Source organism: Microtus oregoni, unplaced genomic scaffold (genome assembly GCF_018167655.1).
Source record: "Microtus oregoni isolate MIOR12 unplaced genomic scaffold, Mior012 000029F_ref0000214, whole genome shotgun sequence".
Classification (NCBI taxonomy): Eukaryota; Metazoa; Chordata; class Mammalia; order Rodentia; family Cricetidae; genus Microtus; species Microtus oregoni.
The window spans coordinates 753,581-771,218 of record NW_024543088.1 but is presented as its reverse complement, the minus strand read 5'-3'; the positions used below and the strand labels follow the sequence as shown (position 1 = coordinate 771,218).

The 17,638-nt window shown below is 49.6% G+C and overlaps 3 protein-coding genes across 5 annotated transcripts in view; 2 read left to right on the top strand and 1 right to left on the bottom strand.

Moving 5' to 3' along the window:
• LOC121464951 (sorting nexin-8) overlaps window positions 1-4,345 on the top strand; it is a 58,515-nt gene extending 54,170 nt beyond the window's left edge. For all 3 annotated transcript variants that reach the window (XM_041678082.1, XM_041678083.1, XM_041678084.1), the window contains exon 11: window positions 2,972-4,345. In XM_041678082.1, coding sequence (XP_041534016.1) covers window positions 2,972-3,085 — 114 coding nt within the window. In that variant the 3' untranslated portion in view covers window positions 3,086-4,345. The remainder of the gene's footprint in view (window positions 1-2,971) is intronic.
• A 1,872-nt stretch (window positions 4,346-6,217) lies between these two features.
• On the bottom strand, window positions 6,218-12,533 carry LOC121464959 (7,8-dihydro-8-oxoguanine triphosphatase). The gene is made up of 4 exons (XM_041678094.1): window positions 12,499-12,533; window positions 9,403-9,567; window positions 8,840-8,985; window positions 6,218-6,777 (listed from the first exon to the last, which is right to left on the bottom strand). The coding sequence occupies exons 2-4, from the start codon at window positions 9,552-9,554 to the stop codon at window positions 6,605-6,607; spliced, it is 471 nt and encodes a 156-aa protein (XP_041534028.1). The 5' UTR covers window positions 9,555-9,567; window positions 12,499-12,533; the 3' UTR covers window positions 6,218-6,604.
• Window positions 12,528-16,767, top strand: LOC121464958 (rRNA methyltransferase 2, mitochondrial). The gene is made up of 3 exons (XM_041678093.1): window positions 12,528-12,601; window positions 13,198-13,487; window positions 15,635-16,767. Exons 1-3 carry the CDS (start codon window positions 12,594-12,596, stop codon window positions 16,075-16,077), a joined length of 741 nt encoding a protein of 246 aa, XP_041534027.1. The 5' UTR covers window positions 12,528-12,593; the 3' UTR covers window positions 16,078-16,767.
• The last annotated feature ends 871 nt before the right edge of the window (window positions 16,768-17,638 follow it).

The following is a 17,638-nucleotide window of genomic DNA, read 5'->3' as shown; positions in this document are numbered from 1 at the left end:
TCAGTGACCTCAAGAATGAAGTTGATACCCATTGGCCTTAAGAGTTCCTAGGTGTGCCAGTCTCTTGTGTGGTCAGGATGGTGACATCGAAAACTTGTGAGCAGGATCAGAAAGATGTCAGGAAGTTCATTCCTTTTACAAGAACTCTTGGAGTCAGGGAAAGCATACAGAGTCTCCAAGCCTCACAGTTGAAGAGGTGGTGGGGGTTAGTTTGTCTGGGAACACTGTACCACAGAGGAATTTCCTAGAAACTCCTTGTCAGCTGCCTTTAGGGGTGGCCTCTGGAGCCGCTGGGGGAAGAATGCTTGGGAATACTCTGAGACATGGAAACCCTGGGATGCTTACCTTGTGCAAGTGGCCTATAGCTCTGGGACCTCCACTGTGCTCACTTTCACCAGCTGGGGCTGAGGCAGCACTTCAAAGAGGGTGCCTGTCTAGCTCCTTGGTTGTATGATATTTTGGGGGTGTGTGTAAAACTGATGCCTACTAATGGGATGAGAGCAGCCCAACTAACGATTCATTGAAGTCTATTTGGTGAATAAAATTAGTTCTTTGAGGGCTCTTACAGAGTGGATGCTTATAGACAGCTGTGCTTTCCCTCCCAAATTGCCAACTCCCCAACAACTAAGTCCCTGTTTTAAGCCTTTAAAAATTTTATTCAATATTTATGTTTATGCATGAGTTTATAGGTATCACATGTATGCAGGAGTCTACATAATGTCAGATCCCTTGGAACTGGAGTTAAGGGGTTATGAGCCACCTGATAGAGGTGCCAGGAGCCAAACCCATGTGCTCTGCAAGAGCAGCAAGTGCTCGTAACTTCTGAGTCATCTTTCCAGTGTTTCCTGTCCTCCTGTGAGACAGGATCTCACTATGTAATGGCTGCGCTTGAACTCAAAGAGATCTGCCTGCATCTGCTTCTTGGGTGTTGGGATTAAAGGCATCTACCACCATACTCAGGGACATTTTCTTTTCTATCTTTTTTATTGTTGTTCTTTTTATTTTTGGTATGCATATGTGTTGTGTATGTATGAATGTTTGCATGTGAATTGGCATATATGCACTCATTTGGAGGTCATGGGTTGATGTGGGTAGTCTTCCTGTATGTGTGCATGCATGTGGAGGTCATGGGTTGATGTGGGTAGTCTTCTTATGTGTGTGCATGCGTGTGGAGGTCATGGGTTGATGTGGGTAGCCTTCCTATGTGTGTGCATGCATGTGGAGGTCATGGGTTGATGTGGGTAGTCTTCCTATGTGTGCATGCGTGTGGAGGTCATGGGTTGATGTGGGTAGTCTTCCTGTATGTGTGCATGTGTGTGGAGGTCATGGGTTGATGTGAGTAGTCTTCCTGTATGTGTGCATGCATGTGGAGGTCATGGGTTGATGTGAGTAGCCTTCCTGGATCATTCCTCACCTTATATATTGAGGCAGAGCTGCAGTTTCCTGAACCCAGAGTTCATCTATTCTGCTAAGTTAACTAGCCAGCATGCTGAGGGCATCTTCTATCTCCCCTCTGTGTAGGTAGTGACGTCCGCTTGACATTTACTTGGGGATCCAAACTCAGATTTACATGGTGATCACTTTAGCCCTCCTAAGTTTTTGTTTTATATGGCTTTGAGTTTACAGTGGAATCTAGCTTCAAGCACTAATGTCAAAGCAGCAGAGGTGACCACTGACTCAGAAAACATTCAGAGCCAGCGGTAGTTCTGTGTCTGTGTGTGTTCTGTCCTTACCCCATCAGAATCCTGCTGGTCTATAAACATTGTCCAGCCTTGGGAGGGAGAGACAGCCTATTTGGTTTCAGTCTGGCATGTGTCTAAATGGTGGCTTGCTGCAAGATGGAGTCACCATCTCTGATTAGGATTTGGAGAGCCAGTTTGATCACATCTGCTTTTCCCAGTTATCCAGTTGCTTTGCTGTCTATGGGAGCCTCATCTCCCTCGAGGAGGGCATTTGGTTATCTGTTCTATGTTGGTTACAGGGACTGAATTGAGGTCATCAGGTTGGCGGTAAGCATCTTTACCTGCCAAGCCCTCTTGAAGACCTGGTTTTGAATTTTTGATATTCTGCCTCTACCTCCTACATGTCACACACCTGGCTTATGTGGTACTGGGGATCCAAATCCAGGGACCATGCATGCCAGGCAGATACTCTTGTGACCTGTGTGGTTCCAAGATCTGAAAAATGGCAAAAAGGTACAACCCCCCTAGTTTCTAAATGTTTGCCTGGGTGTCATGGTTACATAGTTACTGATAGAACTGTCACTGCTTGGCAGCAGTAATGGGTGATGGGCAGAGGCTGTGTTCCTTCCAGCTAGTCCCTGCCATCAGGGAACATACAAAGGTATGCCAGGGGGCATTAACTTGTGAGATTTGGGGGATACATAGTGGCTGGACTGTCCATGTTGTGTGAGAAGTCTCAGTGGTTCAGGCAGAAGTTCTGCTTGGCTAGAGTTCCTGGTACTTGGCTTGTCCAGTAGCTTGCACAGTGTGCAGGCCAGTTGACCTGCACAGTGGGTAGTGGGCTCGCCTAGTATACACAAAGCCAGGGTTCCATCCCCAGTACTTCATATGCCAGCTACAGTGCTGCCCAGTACTTGGGTGATGGGAGCGGTAGGATCATCTTCTGTTGTATAGCAGTTACTAGATTTCTTTTTACTTTTTGTATGGGGTGCTGAGGATCAAACTTCTTGTGTATGTTTGGTAATCTCTCAAACCCTAAACTATATCCCAGCCGGTTTTGATTTTTAGGTCTCACTGTAGCCCGGGCTAGCCTGGAACTTGCAATCCCTCTATCTGAGTCTTTGGGGGGTGGGTCAACATTGAGAGAATAAGGGTGATTTGCCTTCACTTTCAGCTCTGGTTGTGGAGCCTGGTATGTGAGGGAATGTAATGTGAGTGCCCTCCTGTCCTTGCCACCAGATGACAGGGCGTGGCCACCCACCTCATCTTCCTTTCTTCCTGTCTTGCAGATGAGCAAGGTTTGGAATGACCTGAAGCCGAAGCTGAGCTGCCTCTTTGCTGGACCTCACAGTGTGCTGACACCACCGCGCTCCCCGCAGGAGGATGGCGTGTGCTCCCACTAGTGGCAAGGCCCACAGCAGAGCTCCCTGTGGCCTCACTAAAACCTCTTTGCAAACAGTGTGTCCCTGGCTGATTTCCTCCAGGCAGCAGCCACTGCCCCGAGCTGCCTGTGGGCTGTGCTGGTGGTCTTTGTGGCGTGGCTCCCTGCTCCTGGACAGGAGGTCTATGTGCCCCCAGCCTGCCCCATGGCCTGTTGATCGGGTCAGTAGTGGGACATTAGGGTGCATTGGAATGGATTGTGCCCAATGCCCACAGTGTGAAGGGTCACCGAGTGCTGGGGAGCCGAGGGGTTAACCTAGCAGCAAAGAGGTGTGGGGCTGGCCTGCCCTGTGACCTGGCCAGGAGCTGGCCGGTCTCTGAGGATGGGACTGTGATGGCAGATGAGGGCCTGGAAGGTGTATTAGAGGCCAGGCGGGAAGTATGATGCCCAGTGGTTTGGTGCTTTGGAGGAAATGTCTCATTCCAGTGCTGTCTGTGGAGCCCTGGTCCAAGGCCTCTTGAGGTGCACCGTAGATGAGGGCTCAGGGTCCTTTCTTGTGTTAGGTTTTGGAGGGTGGGAATGAGGAGGGGTTATGGAGGAGCACTGGAGATAGGCATCCCTGTTGGGTGCCCAGGCCTCAGGATCAAGAGTGTGGGTCACTTCCCCCAGGCTATCAGGCAGCAGGTTCCAGCTGGATGTGAACTGCCTCCTAACCAGCTGGCTGCCGCTCCAATGTATCCCCCCCACCTCCCCACCCCCGTGCTTTTAGTGCTCTACTCCCCCCAGCCTGGCGATAGAGCCTGCCTTCTCTCACATAGTCACTCCCCTGCCTGGCTGTGGGTACCTGTCTCTAAACTTGAGGTTCCATCCCCAGGGTGCAAGGGAACCAAGAGTCCCTGCACCCCTCTGGCATCCTGCTGCCCAAGCCTGTGTGCCACACCACAGCCATGCTTGGGGCTGCCAGAAAGATGGGAAGCACAAGCATCGATGGATGTCCCCCCTCCGCCTTTTCCTGGGCCTAGCAGGAGCCAGCTTCAGCCTTAACTGGACAGTCCGGGGCCAGCACAATGGGAGCAAAGGGAGAACACCTTTGGGTGCTTCCTACTCAGTGTTAGTCTGCCTGGCTTAAGAGGCAAGGCAAAGGCAGCAGGGCTCTGAGACATTTCTGTGGGGACTTTAAGGGATTAGTCAGGAAGCTGGTGCTGTGGGATTCCGCTCACTCGATGAATGAAGCACTTTATGGACTGCGGGAATCAGTTACTGCCACACCCAATAAACTGGAAGTGTTTACAGATGGTTTCCATGCTGCCATTTCTCTCCACAAACCGCCATGAACATGGTCAAATGTTCTTAGAGTCTAAGTTTCGGGATGGGCAGTTGCCCCTAGCCTGGCGTTCCCTGTGGGGGAGTGTCATATGAGTTTCCTGGAAATAGAAGCATTGCTTCCTCCTGGAGGGAGGCTCCTCAGACTCAGAACATCTGCAAAATTTACAAGTTTGAGAAACCTGAAAAGCACATGGTTCACAAGGTCCCTCCCTGCAGCGGTGCCCACAGTGACAGTTGCTAAGGGAAGTAGATGCTGGCCTGTCAAGCCCCCTGCATAGTGTAGAACTCCAGGGCTGCGGCTCAGTCCTAGCCCATGCTGTGGTCAGCTTTTCTGTGACCTAAGCCCTCGCCCACACTCCTGTAAGTAACCCCACTAAGCTCACTGGCTTACTAGGTCAGGCTCTGTAGAGTCGTTTCTTTGCCAGATGAGCTGAGTTTATTTCCTATTGCTGGGATAAAAGCAAGCATTGTAGTGGGAACGGGTTTGTTTTAGCTCATGCAGTCTGTCACTTTGGGGGAGGGGGCTCATAGTGTAAGACCAGCTGGGCACATTGCATCCAGAGTGAGGCAAAAAATAGATCACAACATGGATGCCCATGCTCAGCTTGCTTTATTCACCCTCAATACTGTTCAGGATTCTCTTCCTAGTTCAGCCCATCGGTGGAGACCAGGTCCTGGTTTGCTGTCCAACTGCTTGGCTTTCACTGGGACAACACTACCCTCTGCCTCTTGAGACCCATGGTTCTAGTGTCTCTCCTGGCACCCTTAATCTCCTCGGTTTTCTTTGGATGCCTGCTCTTGCCCCCACCAAACATTTCACAACTTCTAATTTTCCATTCAGATTGACGCTCTTGCATAAAAAGAGTCCTCACCTCAACCTTTGGTTCTGTCCACCCCGTTTGAGGTAGTGGCTGTCTCAGTGCCTGGTGAAATCTCTATTTCTTTCCTATCCAGTCACCTGTGCCCCCACTTTTCTTGATGCTGTAATCACACAGCAACTTGGAGCAAGCAAGTTTATTTTGGTCTGTGGATCAGTTGGGCTACAGTCCATCCTGGCAGAGAAGGCATAGTGGCAAGAGTATGAGGTGGCTGGTCACTTCATCAGGAAGCAGAGAGCAGACAGCAAGTGGGACCTACCTGTTTTTTATTATCTTTTGGGGGGCCTACCACCCAGCTCCCAAATAAATATACACGGAGACTTCTTATTACTTGGAAACGCCAGCCTTAGCATGGCTTATTTCTAGCCAGCTTTTCTTGAATTACCCCATCTATCTTTTGTCTCCGGGTTTTTTCCTTTTCTTCTGAAATCTTACTTTACTCTGACTCTGGCAGGCTGGGTAGCTGGCACCTTCTCTCTCACTCCTTGATCTCTCTTGCTCTTTTTCTCCTATTTATTCTTTCCTTCCTTTCTCCTGCCAGCCCCACCTTTCCTTTCCACTGCCTTGCTATTGGCCATTCAGCTCTTCATTAGTCCAATCAGGTGTCATACCCCCCACCAGACAGGGTTTCTCTGTAGCTTTGGAGCCTATCCTGGAACTAGCTCTTGTAGATCAGGCTGGTCTCGAATTCATACACATCCGCCTGCCTCTGCCTCCTGAGTCCTGGGATTAAAGGTGTATGCCACCACCACCCGGCCCCAATCAGGTGGGTTTTTTTTTAAATGTTTGTTTATTATGTATGCCTGCAGGCTGGAAGAGGGCAGATGGTTGTGAGCCACCACCATGTGGTTGCTGGGAACTGAACTCAGGACCACTGGAAGAGCAGCCAGTGCTCTTAACTGCCGAGCCACCTCTCCAGCCCCCCAATCAGGTGTTTTAAACAGGCAAAGTAACACAGCTTCACAGGGTTAAACAAATGAAACATAAAAGAATGCAACACATCTTTGCATCATTAAAACAAGTGTTCCACAGCATAAACAAATGCAATACATCTTAAAATAATATTCTACAACACCTACCTATAAAACCTTAAGGCCTATCCCACATCTCTAACCTCCAGTGATTCAGTTACCCCATCAGTGCTCTGCCTCCTAACGAAGCCACAACCTTCCAAAACAGGACCAGCAGGTGGAGACAAAGTATTCAGGCATATTAATCTATCAATGACATTTCACATTCCAGTAGAAAATACCAGCCCCTCCTCGTGGTGCCCTTGGACCAACAGCTTGTGGCTGTGTAGCAACCTGAATGTGGCCAGAACAGGCCAGACGTCCGTATTAGAATTCATTCACCTCACGCAGAGAGTAGTCGAGGATGGTGTCCTGATCTTGGAACTTGAAGTACCCACAGAACTTCTTCTTCTGAAGCAGGAGTGGGAACCAATAACTGTCATCGGGCCACATGTCTGCAAAGGGGATCTGGTCGAGTTGGAACCACTGAGGGCGCATTTCTGTCTCGAGCAGGGGATGGGGAGGAGGAAGAACATTGATGTTGAACATGGATTTCAGCCGACCTAAGAGACTGCCCTCTGAATGTGTGTGAACACCTGTTTGGAGATTTGGTTTTGTTTGAGACAGGGTCTCACTCTGTAGCCCTGGTTGACCTTGAACGCAGAGATCTGCTACGCATCTGAGTACGTCTGTGTGAATGAATGAATGCCATGTGTGTAGGTGCGGAGGAGGCCAGAGAGGAGCTGGAGATAGAGCTGGTCCTCTACTGCCCAGTGTGGGTGCTAGAGACAGAACTTGGGTCCTTTGGAAGACCAGTACGTGTTCTTAACCACTGAGATCTCCAGCTGTTGGCATTTTTTTGGTTGTGGCTGTTAACTTGCCAAATTTTTTTTACAGGTTTTATATTTATTTTTGACTGCATATATGCATGTGTGTCTGTGTGTAGGTGTAGGCATTTGAGTGCAAGTGCCTATAGAAGCCAGAGGCTTTGGATCTCCCCAAAGCTGGTGTTAGTCAGTTGGGAGCCACCTGGTGTGAGTGCTGGGAAACAAATTTGGGTTTTCTGGAAGATCAGTATGTGATCTTAACTGCTGAACCAGCTTTCCAATGTCTCTCCTCTTTAAACATTTTATAAAAATTATTTTATATGTATGGGTGTTTTGTCTACATGCCATGTGCATGTAGCGCCTATAGAGGCCAGAAGAGGGCATGGGATCCCCTGGAACTGGAGTTATGGGTACTGGGAAATGCTCGTGGGTCCTCTGCCATCTCTCCACTCCCTGGAGTTTTTTGAGACAGGACTTCTACACCATAGCCCAGGCTAGTCTGGAATAAGTAGTGATCCTCCTGCCTCAGCTTCCCTTACAGGGGTGTGGTACCACTATGCTTGCTCTGTTTTACTTTCATTGATAAAGGGACTTTCTTAGAACCCTTGGTGGCCTGGAATTCAGTGTGGAACCCAGGCTGGTCTTGAACTCATGACAATTCTGCCTGAATTTTCTTGGTGCTGGGATTATGAGTGTGTACTACTGTATCTGGCTTATCTGAGAAAGGAGCCTGGACTAATTTTTTATCTCATCCTCATGACCATCTCGTGGTTTTTTTTTTTTAAATATTTATTTATTTATTATGTATACAATATTCTGTCTGTATGCAGGCCAGAAGAGGGCACCAAACCCCATTACAGAGGGTTGTGAGCCACCATGTGGTTGCTGGGAATTGAACTCAGGACCTTTGGAAGAGGAGGCAATGCTCTTAACCTCTGAGCCATCTCTCCAGCCCCCATGTCGTGGTTTTGAAAGGGTTATGTAGTTCAGGCTGGCCTAGAACCCATTCGATAGCCCACTATGCCCTCAATTCACTCTTTCTGCCTTGGCCTCCCAGATGCTGCAATTATGAACCTACATCACCACACCTGGTTACTTTCTTGTTTGTTTGTTTATTGAGAGCTAATCTCCTGTGTTGAGATTACAGACTTGTAACACCAAACCTGGTTCATGCCACTGCTGGGAGTGGAACTCAGGTTCTTATGCTCGGTAGGTAGTCAGGCTTCCTGCCAACTAAGCCACAGCCCAACTATTTTATTATTATTATTATTTCTTCTTCCTCCTCCTCCTTCCTTCTGAGACAAGCTCTCACAATGTGGATCATGTTGGCTTTGAACTCAGAGATACCACTATCTCTTCCTCCCGAGTGTTGGGATAAAAAGGCGTGTACCAATATGTGTACCATATTTTGTGAAATAAAGAAATGGGCTTGTGAGGCAGTGGTGGCACATGCCTGAGTTCAAAGTCAGCCTGGTCTACAGAGCCAGTTCCAGAACAGCCAGGGCTACACAGAGAAACCCTGTCTCAAAAAAAAAGGGGGGGTGGCAGTCATTTGGGTTACAAGGCTGCCTTGCCTATCTCTCCTTAGTTCTGTGAACAAGCAAAGAGGAGGAACGTTGGCAGACTTGGGGCCTACACTTGGCAAGGGCTGACTCCTTTCTCCTAGGCAGGTAAGTGAGACTGGGTGCACTTCCCTGCCCATGGTTGAAAGGAGGGAGTAGGGCCCAAGGCTCACCGTCACTCTCTATGGGCGTCCCGTGCACGTGGTCAGTAGAGAAGATATGCACGTCCATCAGCTCGGGGGAACCCACAAACTCAAATGATATGTGGCCCACCTTGTGCAGCGCATCCACTGTCAGGCCACTCTCTTCCTGCAGCTCCCTGCAGCAGATGGGTAAGGAAGAAGTGGCATTAGCTCATGAGCATCCCTGCTTACAAGGAACAAGGCCATAGACCCATAGGCCGCATATTCTAGGAGGACATCATGTAGAGGTGTTACTATATCCAATTTAGGAATTAAACTACATAAGGCATGGTATTGAACACCTATAATCCCAGCACTCAGGAAGCTGAAGCAGGAAGATTTGGTCAACTGGAATATGTAGAAAGATACTTTAAAAAATTTAAAAGCTGGGCATAGTGGTATACAACATTAATCCCAGCACTCTGGAAGTAAAGATCCAGCAGGTGGATCTCTGTGAGTTCAAGGCCAGCCTGGTTTCAAGGGTATGTTTCCTCCTCTCCAGGTCTTCAACCCCTGCCAAGCTGGCTCTGTGGTCAGACCTCCCCTTTCCTTACCTCTTAGCCCCATCCTCAATGGTCTCTCCTTCCTGGACTTTGCCTCCAAAGCCATTCCAGCGGCCAGCACCAAAGCCTCTCTTCTTCATTCCTAGGAGAACTCGCTGAGGCTGAAGCACCAGCACTAGGGTGTAGAGCCTGGAGGTAGCCATGGTCTCCTGGGTCCTGTGAAGAGGGTCAGAAAACTGGGTCTGCTTGGCTTGTGATCTGTTAGGGTACGCATCAAATGTGGGCAGTAGTGAGTGGTGGCCAGGTGGGAGGGAGATGTTTGTGGGAGAGGTGGAGAATGAGGCTGACTGGTAATTCCCCAGCCACAATGAAAATTCCCTGTGGCTTCCAGGGCAGGTGATGGGAAATATGTCTTTGAGCCCTCCCTTCCCCATTTTTTTTTTTCAGTGCAGGGAATGGAACTCAAAACTTTGAGCATGCTAGGCAGGTACTCTACCGCTGAGCCACACCCCAGCCCCTCACTGGGGGATTCTAGGCAGGTGCTCTACCGCTGAGCCACACTCCAGCCCCTCACTAGGAGATTCTCGGCAGGTGTTCTACCACTGAGCCATTTTCCTAACTCCCTGGGCTAAAGTTCTTGTTGCTCTATCCTTTCCTTGGCCTCAACTGGCTAAAGCAGTATCCAGAAACGGGGACCCTCCTAAGAGGTTACAGTGTATAAGGGACCTGAATGAGGGCTAGAGAAATGTCATTGGTTGTGAGCGTCTGCTGCTCTTTCAGAGCACTGGGATTCCATTCTTAGTATCCATGGTGGCTCACAGAGGTCTAACTCCAATTCTGATGGCCTCTTCTGGCACCAGGCACAAATGTAGTGCACAGATATAAATGTACATAAAATGCCTATATTCATACAATATAGGTTAACTTAAAAACATAAGATTGGCAGTGGTGGCACATGCCTTTACTCACAGCACTCTGGAGGCAGGAGGCAGAGGTTAAGCAGATATCTGAGTTTGAGGCCAGTCTGGTCTACAGACGGAGTTCCAGGATAGCCAAGGCTACATACGCAGAGAAACCCTGTCTCAAACAAAACAAAAACAAACAATACAACTTAAAAAGAGAAAAAAGAAGAGGGAAACTTGGTCCTGGTGATGAGGGTGGTCAGCGGAAGAAGTAAGTGTGTTTGGCATTGGCCCGTGTCCCTTTCCTGACACTGACTTGCCCATGCCCGAGGTCCTGGCTTCCTAACACAGCCATCTCTCTTATATGTACCAGCTATATACAGCTGTTTTTCCATATACACAGGTGACTGATACCAGGAGACCCCTACCTGGCCATGGATACCAGAATCAAAGCATGGTAAAATGGCTTCTATGAAACGGCATATTTGCATATAACCAACACGTATCCTCTAGTTCACTTTAATGCAACGTAAACACTGTGTAAATAATTTTCACGCAGTGAGTCATGACAGATGGCCACACATTCAGGAGATGAGTGACTTGTTTGCAAGGATGTTCAATGAGACAGAGTCATGCTATGTAGCCCAGTTTGGACTTGGATTCCCAACCTTCCTGCCTCAACAACCCGAGTGCTGGGAGGACAGGCATACGCGAGCACGCTCAGCTACCTGTCTCGATGAAGCTAGCTGGTAGGACAAAGATGATTGGAGTCTATATAATCGGAATCTAGTAGAATGGGCTTGGCCATGGCTCTGTTGGTTGACATTGTTTCAAACATAGACTCCCCACATTGTTTTCCCCTCTGTAAATGGAAATATCTCACGGTTGTTAGGTTTATTAAGTGAGATAGTTCTACCAAACAAGGTTAATTGGGGTTGGAGAATATTTTTGATTCGCTGGTTGAATTGGTCTAATACTGAGCCCACAGATAGAGATGGCTGATTGGCCTTTTGTGTGTCCCTGCCTCTGTGTGAAGATCACAGTTGACAATGGGTTGCTTTCGGCCTAACTTTTTCTTTTTCTTTTTTTTTGGTTTTTCGAGACAGGGTTTCTCTGTGGCTTGGGAGCCTGTCCTGGAACTAGCTCTGTAGATCAGACTGGTCTCGAACTCACAGAGATCCGCCTGCCTCTGCCTCCCGAGTGCTGGGATTAAAGGTGTGCGCCACCATCGCCCAGCCGGCCTAACTTGTTCATATTAAAAAAGATTTAATTCATGTGTATGAGAATTTGTCTGCATGCATGTCTGTGCACTGTGTGCATTCAGTGCCCACAGAGGTCAGAAGAGGGCACTGGCTCCCCTGGAACTGAAGTTATAGATGCTGGTGAGCCACCATGTGGGTGCTGTGAACTTGACGGGTCTCTCATTGGAACCCGTAGCTCACGCAGTCAGCAAGACTAGCTGACCAGACTGCTCCAAGGACCCCACTTCTCTGCCTCCCAGCATTGGGATTACAGGTGCAAGCCACACTGGCTATGAAAACGCCTCAAGCATGTGAAGCAAGCATTTCACAGGTATCTATCACTCCAGCCCCAATTAACCTTGTTTTCAAAAGCTGTTCCATTTAGTAAGTCTCAGAACTGTGTAAGACTTTCACATTTTCTGAAAAGACAACATGCGCAGGGTCTAAATTTGGAAAGAGGTCAAACGGCCGAGCCTATAAGGAAACTAGGCTGTCCTGGACGACAGTTTAGTGTTCCCTCAGCTCAGACAGCTGTGATCTGGTAAATCGGATGCGTCTCGGAGCTTTCATATGCTAGAGGCTGAGGTGGTGACAACTATCTTGTCTGAATTGTCAACTGTGGCAGGTGTTGGAGGCAATGCATAAGGAGTGCAGAACTTAGACCTGCCTGCAGGGGGCACTCTGCAAATGCTCTTCCCTAGCCTCCACTTCCTGGGGCTAAGCCTTTGCAACTTGGCTGTAAACTACCTCTGCACCAGTTTACCGCCCAAGCCCCAGGTCCCAAGTTCCCTTTCCCTCTGATTTCTGCTCCCTACCGTCTGTAGTTCCCCTGTTCTCCCCGACTTCAGGTCTATCCAGCACCCCAGTCTTCCTGGCTGGCTTGAAGCATCTCCCCAGTCCTTGCTCCCTCTTCCCTCCCCAGATCTCCGTCGGCACCCCAGCACCACCACGATCTCCCGCGTCTCTCCCTCATTCAGCTCCCACGCAGTGAGAATCATCCGTACCTTCGCGCCCAAGCTACAGCTTCCTGGGACGGGGCTCAGGCTGGAAGAAAGGGCGGGACTTCCGGCGGCGGGGAGGAAACCGCCAGCAAGCGCCCATGGCTTGGTGAGTGGAGTTACGGTGTCCTCCTGCACTAAAAGGGTGCCTGCTGCCTGCGTGCGTGCGTGGAGTGGATGACGGTAGTTGGGGGCTCAGTGTCTCAGGCCTCAGAGGGGCGCTCGCAGCCTCTGTCCCGGCATGCGAGTCGCGTGTTCACGATGTTTGTTCATGTACAGACGTGAGTGAGTGAGGATTTCTGCGTGGAAATAAGTGGAAAGGCTGACGACATGGTTCAGCGGATAAAGCTGTGCATTCATGAGGACTGGAGTTTGGATGCCCGGAACCCACAGAATGCTGGGCTTGTGTGTTGACTAGATGTGACGCCAGTGCTAGGGAGACAGAGACGGGCCCCTGGAGCAAGCTGACAAGCTAGACTGGCTGGTTGGCGACTTTATCTCAATATGTAAGATAGGGAGCAAACCAGAAGGACATCCCTTGTCAACTTTGGGTTCTCATAGACTCGCAGACACATGCGCACACGCGTACTAATACACATGCCTGCATACCGCACATACATATGCAAAAATAAAAAATAGGTTGAACCAGGACCTCCTACCTGCATCTCTGTAATGTCCACCTGCTAACTCCTTTCTCGCCAACAGGTACCCGAAGCTTGTAGGCGTTCCCCTTAAGGCTCAGAGATTCCACACAGCTGCGTGTCGCTACAAAGCTCGGACGGGTGCCGAGCACCTGTGGCTGAAGCGCCATCTAAGGGACCCGTTTGTGAAGGCTGCAAAGGTGGAGAGTTACCGCTGCCGCAGCGCCTTCAAGCTCCTGGAGATGAATGAGAAGCATCATATCTTGCGACCTGGCCTCCGGGTGCTGGACTGCGGGGCGGCTCCGGGAGCCTGGAGTCAGGTTGCGGTGCAGAGAGTCAATGCCACAGGCGCAGGTGGGGTGTGCATGTCACTAGGCACTACCAGCTCCTCTGGCTGTCGTGAGTTGGAGGGAATGATAGCAGCTCTTTATTCAGAGACATTGTCTGAACAGCTTTCTAAGTTGGCTTAGAGATGATAATTATTGAAATGGGACACAGGCTGGGGATGGCGCTCAGCGGCTAAGTTAAGCAGGTGTGCTGGTGCAGGCCTATGATCGTAACATTTGGGAGATGAAGGCAGGAGGATTAGAAATGTAAGATCATCCCAGCTACACAGTAGGTTTGGAGTTCAGGACCGGAGATCCCATCTTGGGGGGTGGGGTGGGGACGGGAGATGGGGGGCGGGGGACATCGACAGGCAAGTGTGGGGGGGAGGGCGGGGCAGGGGTGGGAATGATGTTGGTGTTGTGGAGATGGCTTATTCAGCAGTGGTTCTCAACATGTGGGTTGCGACCCCTTCAGAGTCCCTTACTTATTTACATTACTATTCATGGCAGTAGCAAAATTATAGTGATAAAGTAGCAACAAAATAATTTTACGGTTAGGAGTCACCACACCATGAGGAACTGTATTAAAGGGTCACAGCTTAGTGGATAAAAGGTGCTTGCTGCTAAGTCTGATGGCCTAAGTTCTCTCCCCAAGACCTACATGGTGAGGGGAGAACTGATATTCGAAAGTTGGTCTTTGGCTTCACAAGTGTGCATGGCGCATGCCCACTTGCATACACTCACACACACGGTAAACCAAGGGTTATTTTAAAAAGAACCAAGAAGCAAACTAAAAAACAGGCCACATGAGTTGGCAGCCAGCCTGGGCTGGATACCAAGCCCCTGTCTCAAAACAAAACAAGAAACCCCACAAAACTAAACAGCAACAACATCTTAGTTTGCTCTCTATCGCATGGTGAGCTCCATGACCAAAACGACTTGGGTAGGGAAGGCTTTCTTTCAGCTTACATGAAGGGAGGCAGAGGCAGGAGCGGAAGCAGAGCTCTTAGGGGCACTCTGCATACTGACTTGCTCCTCCAGGCTTGCTCAGCCTGTTTTCTTATGGACTCAGGCCCACCTGCGCGGGGTGGCAATGCTCACAGTGGGCTGGGCCATAATGGAGGCTGTACAGACACCTGCACTCCAGTGCACATCCACACATGCAAACACACACATGTCAATAAACAATAAATCTAAAAGCCAAACCAAAACAACAGAGCCTGCTTACTCATGTCTCTGATCCTAACACTCTGGAGGCAGAGGTAGCAAGCAGTTCTCCGAGTTTGGGGTCAGCCTGGTCTACATAGTGAGGTTGTCTCAAGGAATAAAAAGTAAACAACCATTTAAAAAAAAAACAAAACAAAAAGCAATGTTGGGAACTGGAGCTGGGTGTGGTGGTACCTACCTGTAACCCCCAACCACTCAGTGTGTTGAGACAGAGGAGCTGAAGTTTGGGCCAGTCTGGGCTACCTAGTGAGATTCCTAATTTAGAACCAAAACAGGCAGAATAAAATAAGAAGAGGGGCTGGAGAGATGGCTCAGTGATTAAGAGCATTGCCTGCTCTTCCAAAGGTCCTGAGTTCAATTCCCAGCAACCACATGGTGGCTCACAACCATCTGTAATGAGGTCTGGTGCCCTCTTCTGGCCTGCAGGCATACACACAGACAGAACAATGTATACATAATAAGTAAATAAATAAATATTAAAAAAAATAAAATAAAAAGATAGTTGGGAGAAGAGTCCTAGAGAAGAGGAGGCTGGGGTAGGGAACTGACAGCAGAGTGGGATTCTCCCTGTCTTGTGGTCCTACCTCCACCTGTCAAGCAGGATAATTGGGACACCATTTCCTTTGCAAGTCTCAGCTTCCCCAGCTGGCCCAAGGGGAGTAGAGGTCACCCTATCCCACACAATGTATCTTTTATTTTCTTCAACTTTGAGAGGCAGGATCTCACTTGGTAGCCCAAATTGGCCTTGAACGTGTGACGATCCTCCTGCCTCAGGCAGCCAAGTGCTGGGATTATAGGCCTGTGCCATCACGTCTACCTACGTGTCTTCATATAAAAGGCCTCTTGTGGACAGAGATGCGTGTTAACTGGTTTTCTTGGTCCTGGTGCCTGGCTTATATTTTGGTAGGGAGATTCACAGTGTAATAACGCATTCCGTTGCTTCCATAGACTCCAGCTCTCCTGTGGGCTACGTGCTCGGGGTTGATCTTCTTCACATATTCCCTCTGGAAGGAGCAACTTTCCTATGCCCTGCTGATGTGACTGACCCCAAAACTTGCCAGAGAATTTTAGAACTGCTTCCCAGAAGGAGAGCGGACGTGATTCTCAGTGACATGGCACCCAACGCCACGGGGATCCGAGACCTCGATCACGACAGGCTCATCAGCTTGTGCCTGACCCTTGTGGGCATGGCTGCGAATATCCTGCATCCCGGGGGAACACTGCTGTGCAAAACCTGGGCTGGAAGTAAAAGTCACCTGCTACAGAAGAGACTGACCCAGGAATTCCAGAATACGAGGGTCGTGAAACCAGAGGCCAGCAGGAAGGAGTCTTCAGAGGTGTATCTCTTAGCCACGCAGTACCGGGGAGGGAAGGGCTCCACGGAGCAGTGAGTCTGCCCTGCCCTCTGGGGGTGCTTTCCTGAGAGTGGCTGGGATCGGAACTGTATTGTGGATGTGGACAGCACCCCACTAGGCACCTCTTGAGTTTTAAAGAGATGAAAAAAATGTATTTGAGGTTGGTGAAAAATGATAAAAGTGGGGCCAGCACGGTGGCTCAGTGAGTAACGGTGCCTGTACTGAGCCTGATACCCTGAGTGTGCTCTCCAGGACCCCCACAGTGGGAAGAGAGAGCCAGCTCCCGAAAGTTGTCCCCTCACCCCCACGTGCACATACACGAGCAGATGTTTCAGGATGGTTTCTGTCAATTTGACATTTCTTTCTGGGAAGAAAGAATCCAGCTGAAGAACCGCCTCCATCAGATTGGCCTGTGGGCAAATCTGTGAGAGGAGCCGTTTTCTTGATTAATGATTGACGTGGGAGGAGGGCCCAGCCCAATAGGAGCAGCGCCACCCCTGGGCAGGTAGTCCTGAGTTGTGTAAGAAAGCAAGGCGAGCAAGACACAAAGAAGGAGCCAGTCAGCAGGGGTCCTCCGTGGCCTTCAATTACCGCCTCCAGGTTCCTGCCTTGAGTATTTGCCTTGACTTTCTTCAATGATCAGTTAGACTGGGATGAGGAAGTCAAGTAAACCCTTTCCTCCCAAGGTTGCTTTTAGGAAACAAGACTAAACAGTCTTCTATATCATGATTTTATCCTTCTGACTTTTTATTTTTTAATTCGTTTTTGAGATTGGGTTTCACTCTGTAGCCTGAGCTGGCTATGAGCTCACAATCCTCCTGCCTCACCTCCCAAGGGCTGGGATTACAAGTGGATATTGCCACACCTGGTTCATGATGTGTTTGAAGAGAGTTTTGACAAAGACAGATGGAGATTGAAGGCTATAAAAGGGAGGGGACAAAAGCTGGGTGGTGGCCTTTAATTCCAGCTCTCTGGAGGCAGAGGCAGGTGGGTCTCTGCGAGTTCAAGGTCAGTCTGGTCTACAGAGTGAATTCCAGGACAGCCAGGGCTACACAGAGAAACCCCACGTCAAAAAAAGAACCAAACAAAACAAGAAACCCAAAACTTGGAGGGGCAGGAGAGATAGATCTGAGGTGAAGTGTTGTTCCTCCAGAGGACCCAGGTTCTCAGCACTCACATGGCAGCTCACAACCATTAGTAACCTGAGCCCTTGGGATCTGACGCCCTCTTCTGGCCCCCATGGGTACTGTACTAATGTGCACAGACACCCATACACAAATTCAAAACAAAAACAAAAATCATGGAAAGAGCCACCTCTTTGTAGAGCCAGAGAGAGGATGTGGCAGTTGTGTCTGCACCGCTGTCAGCGGTTCCTCGTGCTGTGAAGGCCTCTGCACTAACCGCAGTGGCCTGCTGGGCCATCCAGGGAAGGACTGCTCTGGCCCGGGTGAAAATGGCCGCCAGAGTTCTCAAAGGCTTTTCACGGGCAAATGTCTGCCCCGGGTGTTTGAAACAGTCGGGACATTTGAAGCCGGACTCAGGTGCCAGGCAGCTGCCGTTGCTGTGTGGCTCCCTCGGTGGATCTGTGGAGGGTCAC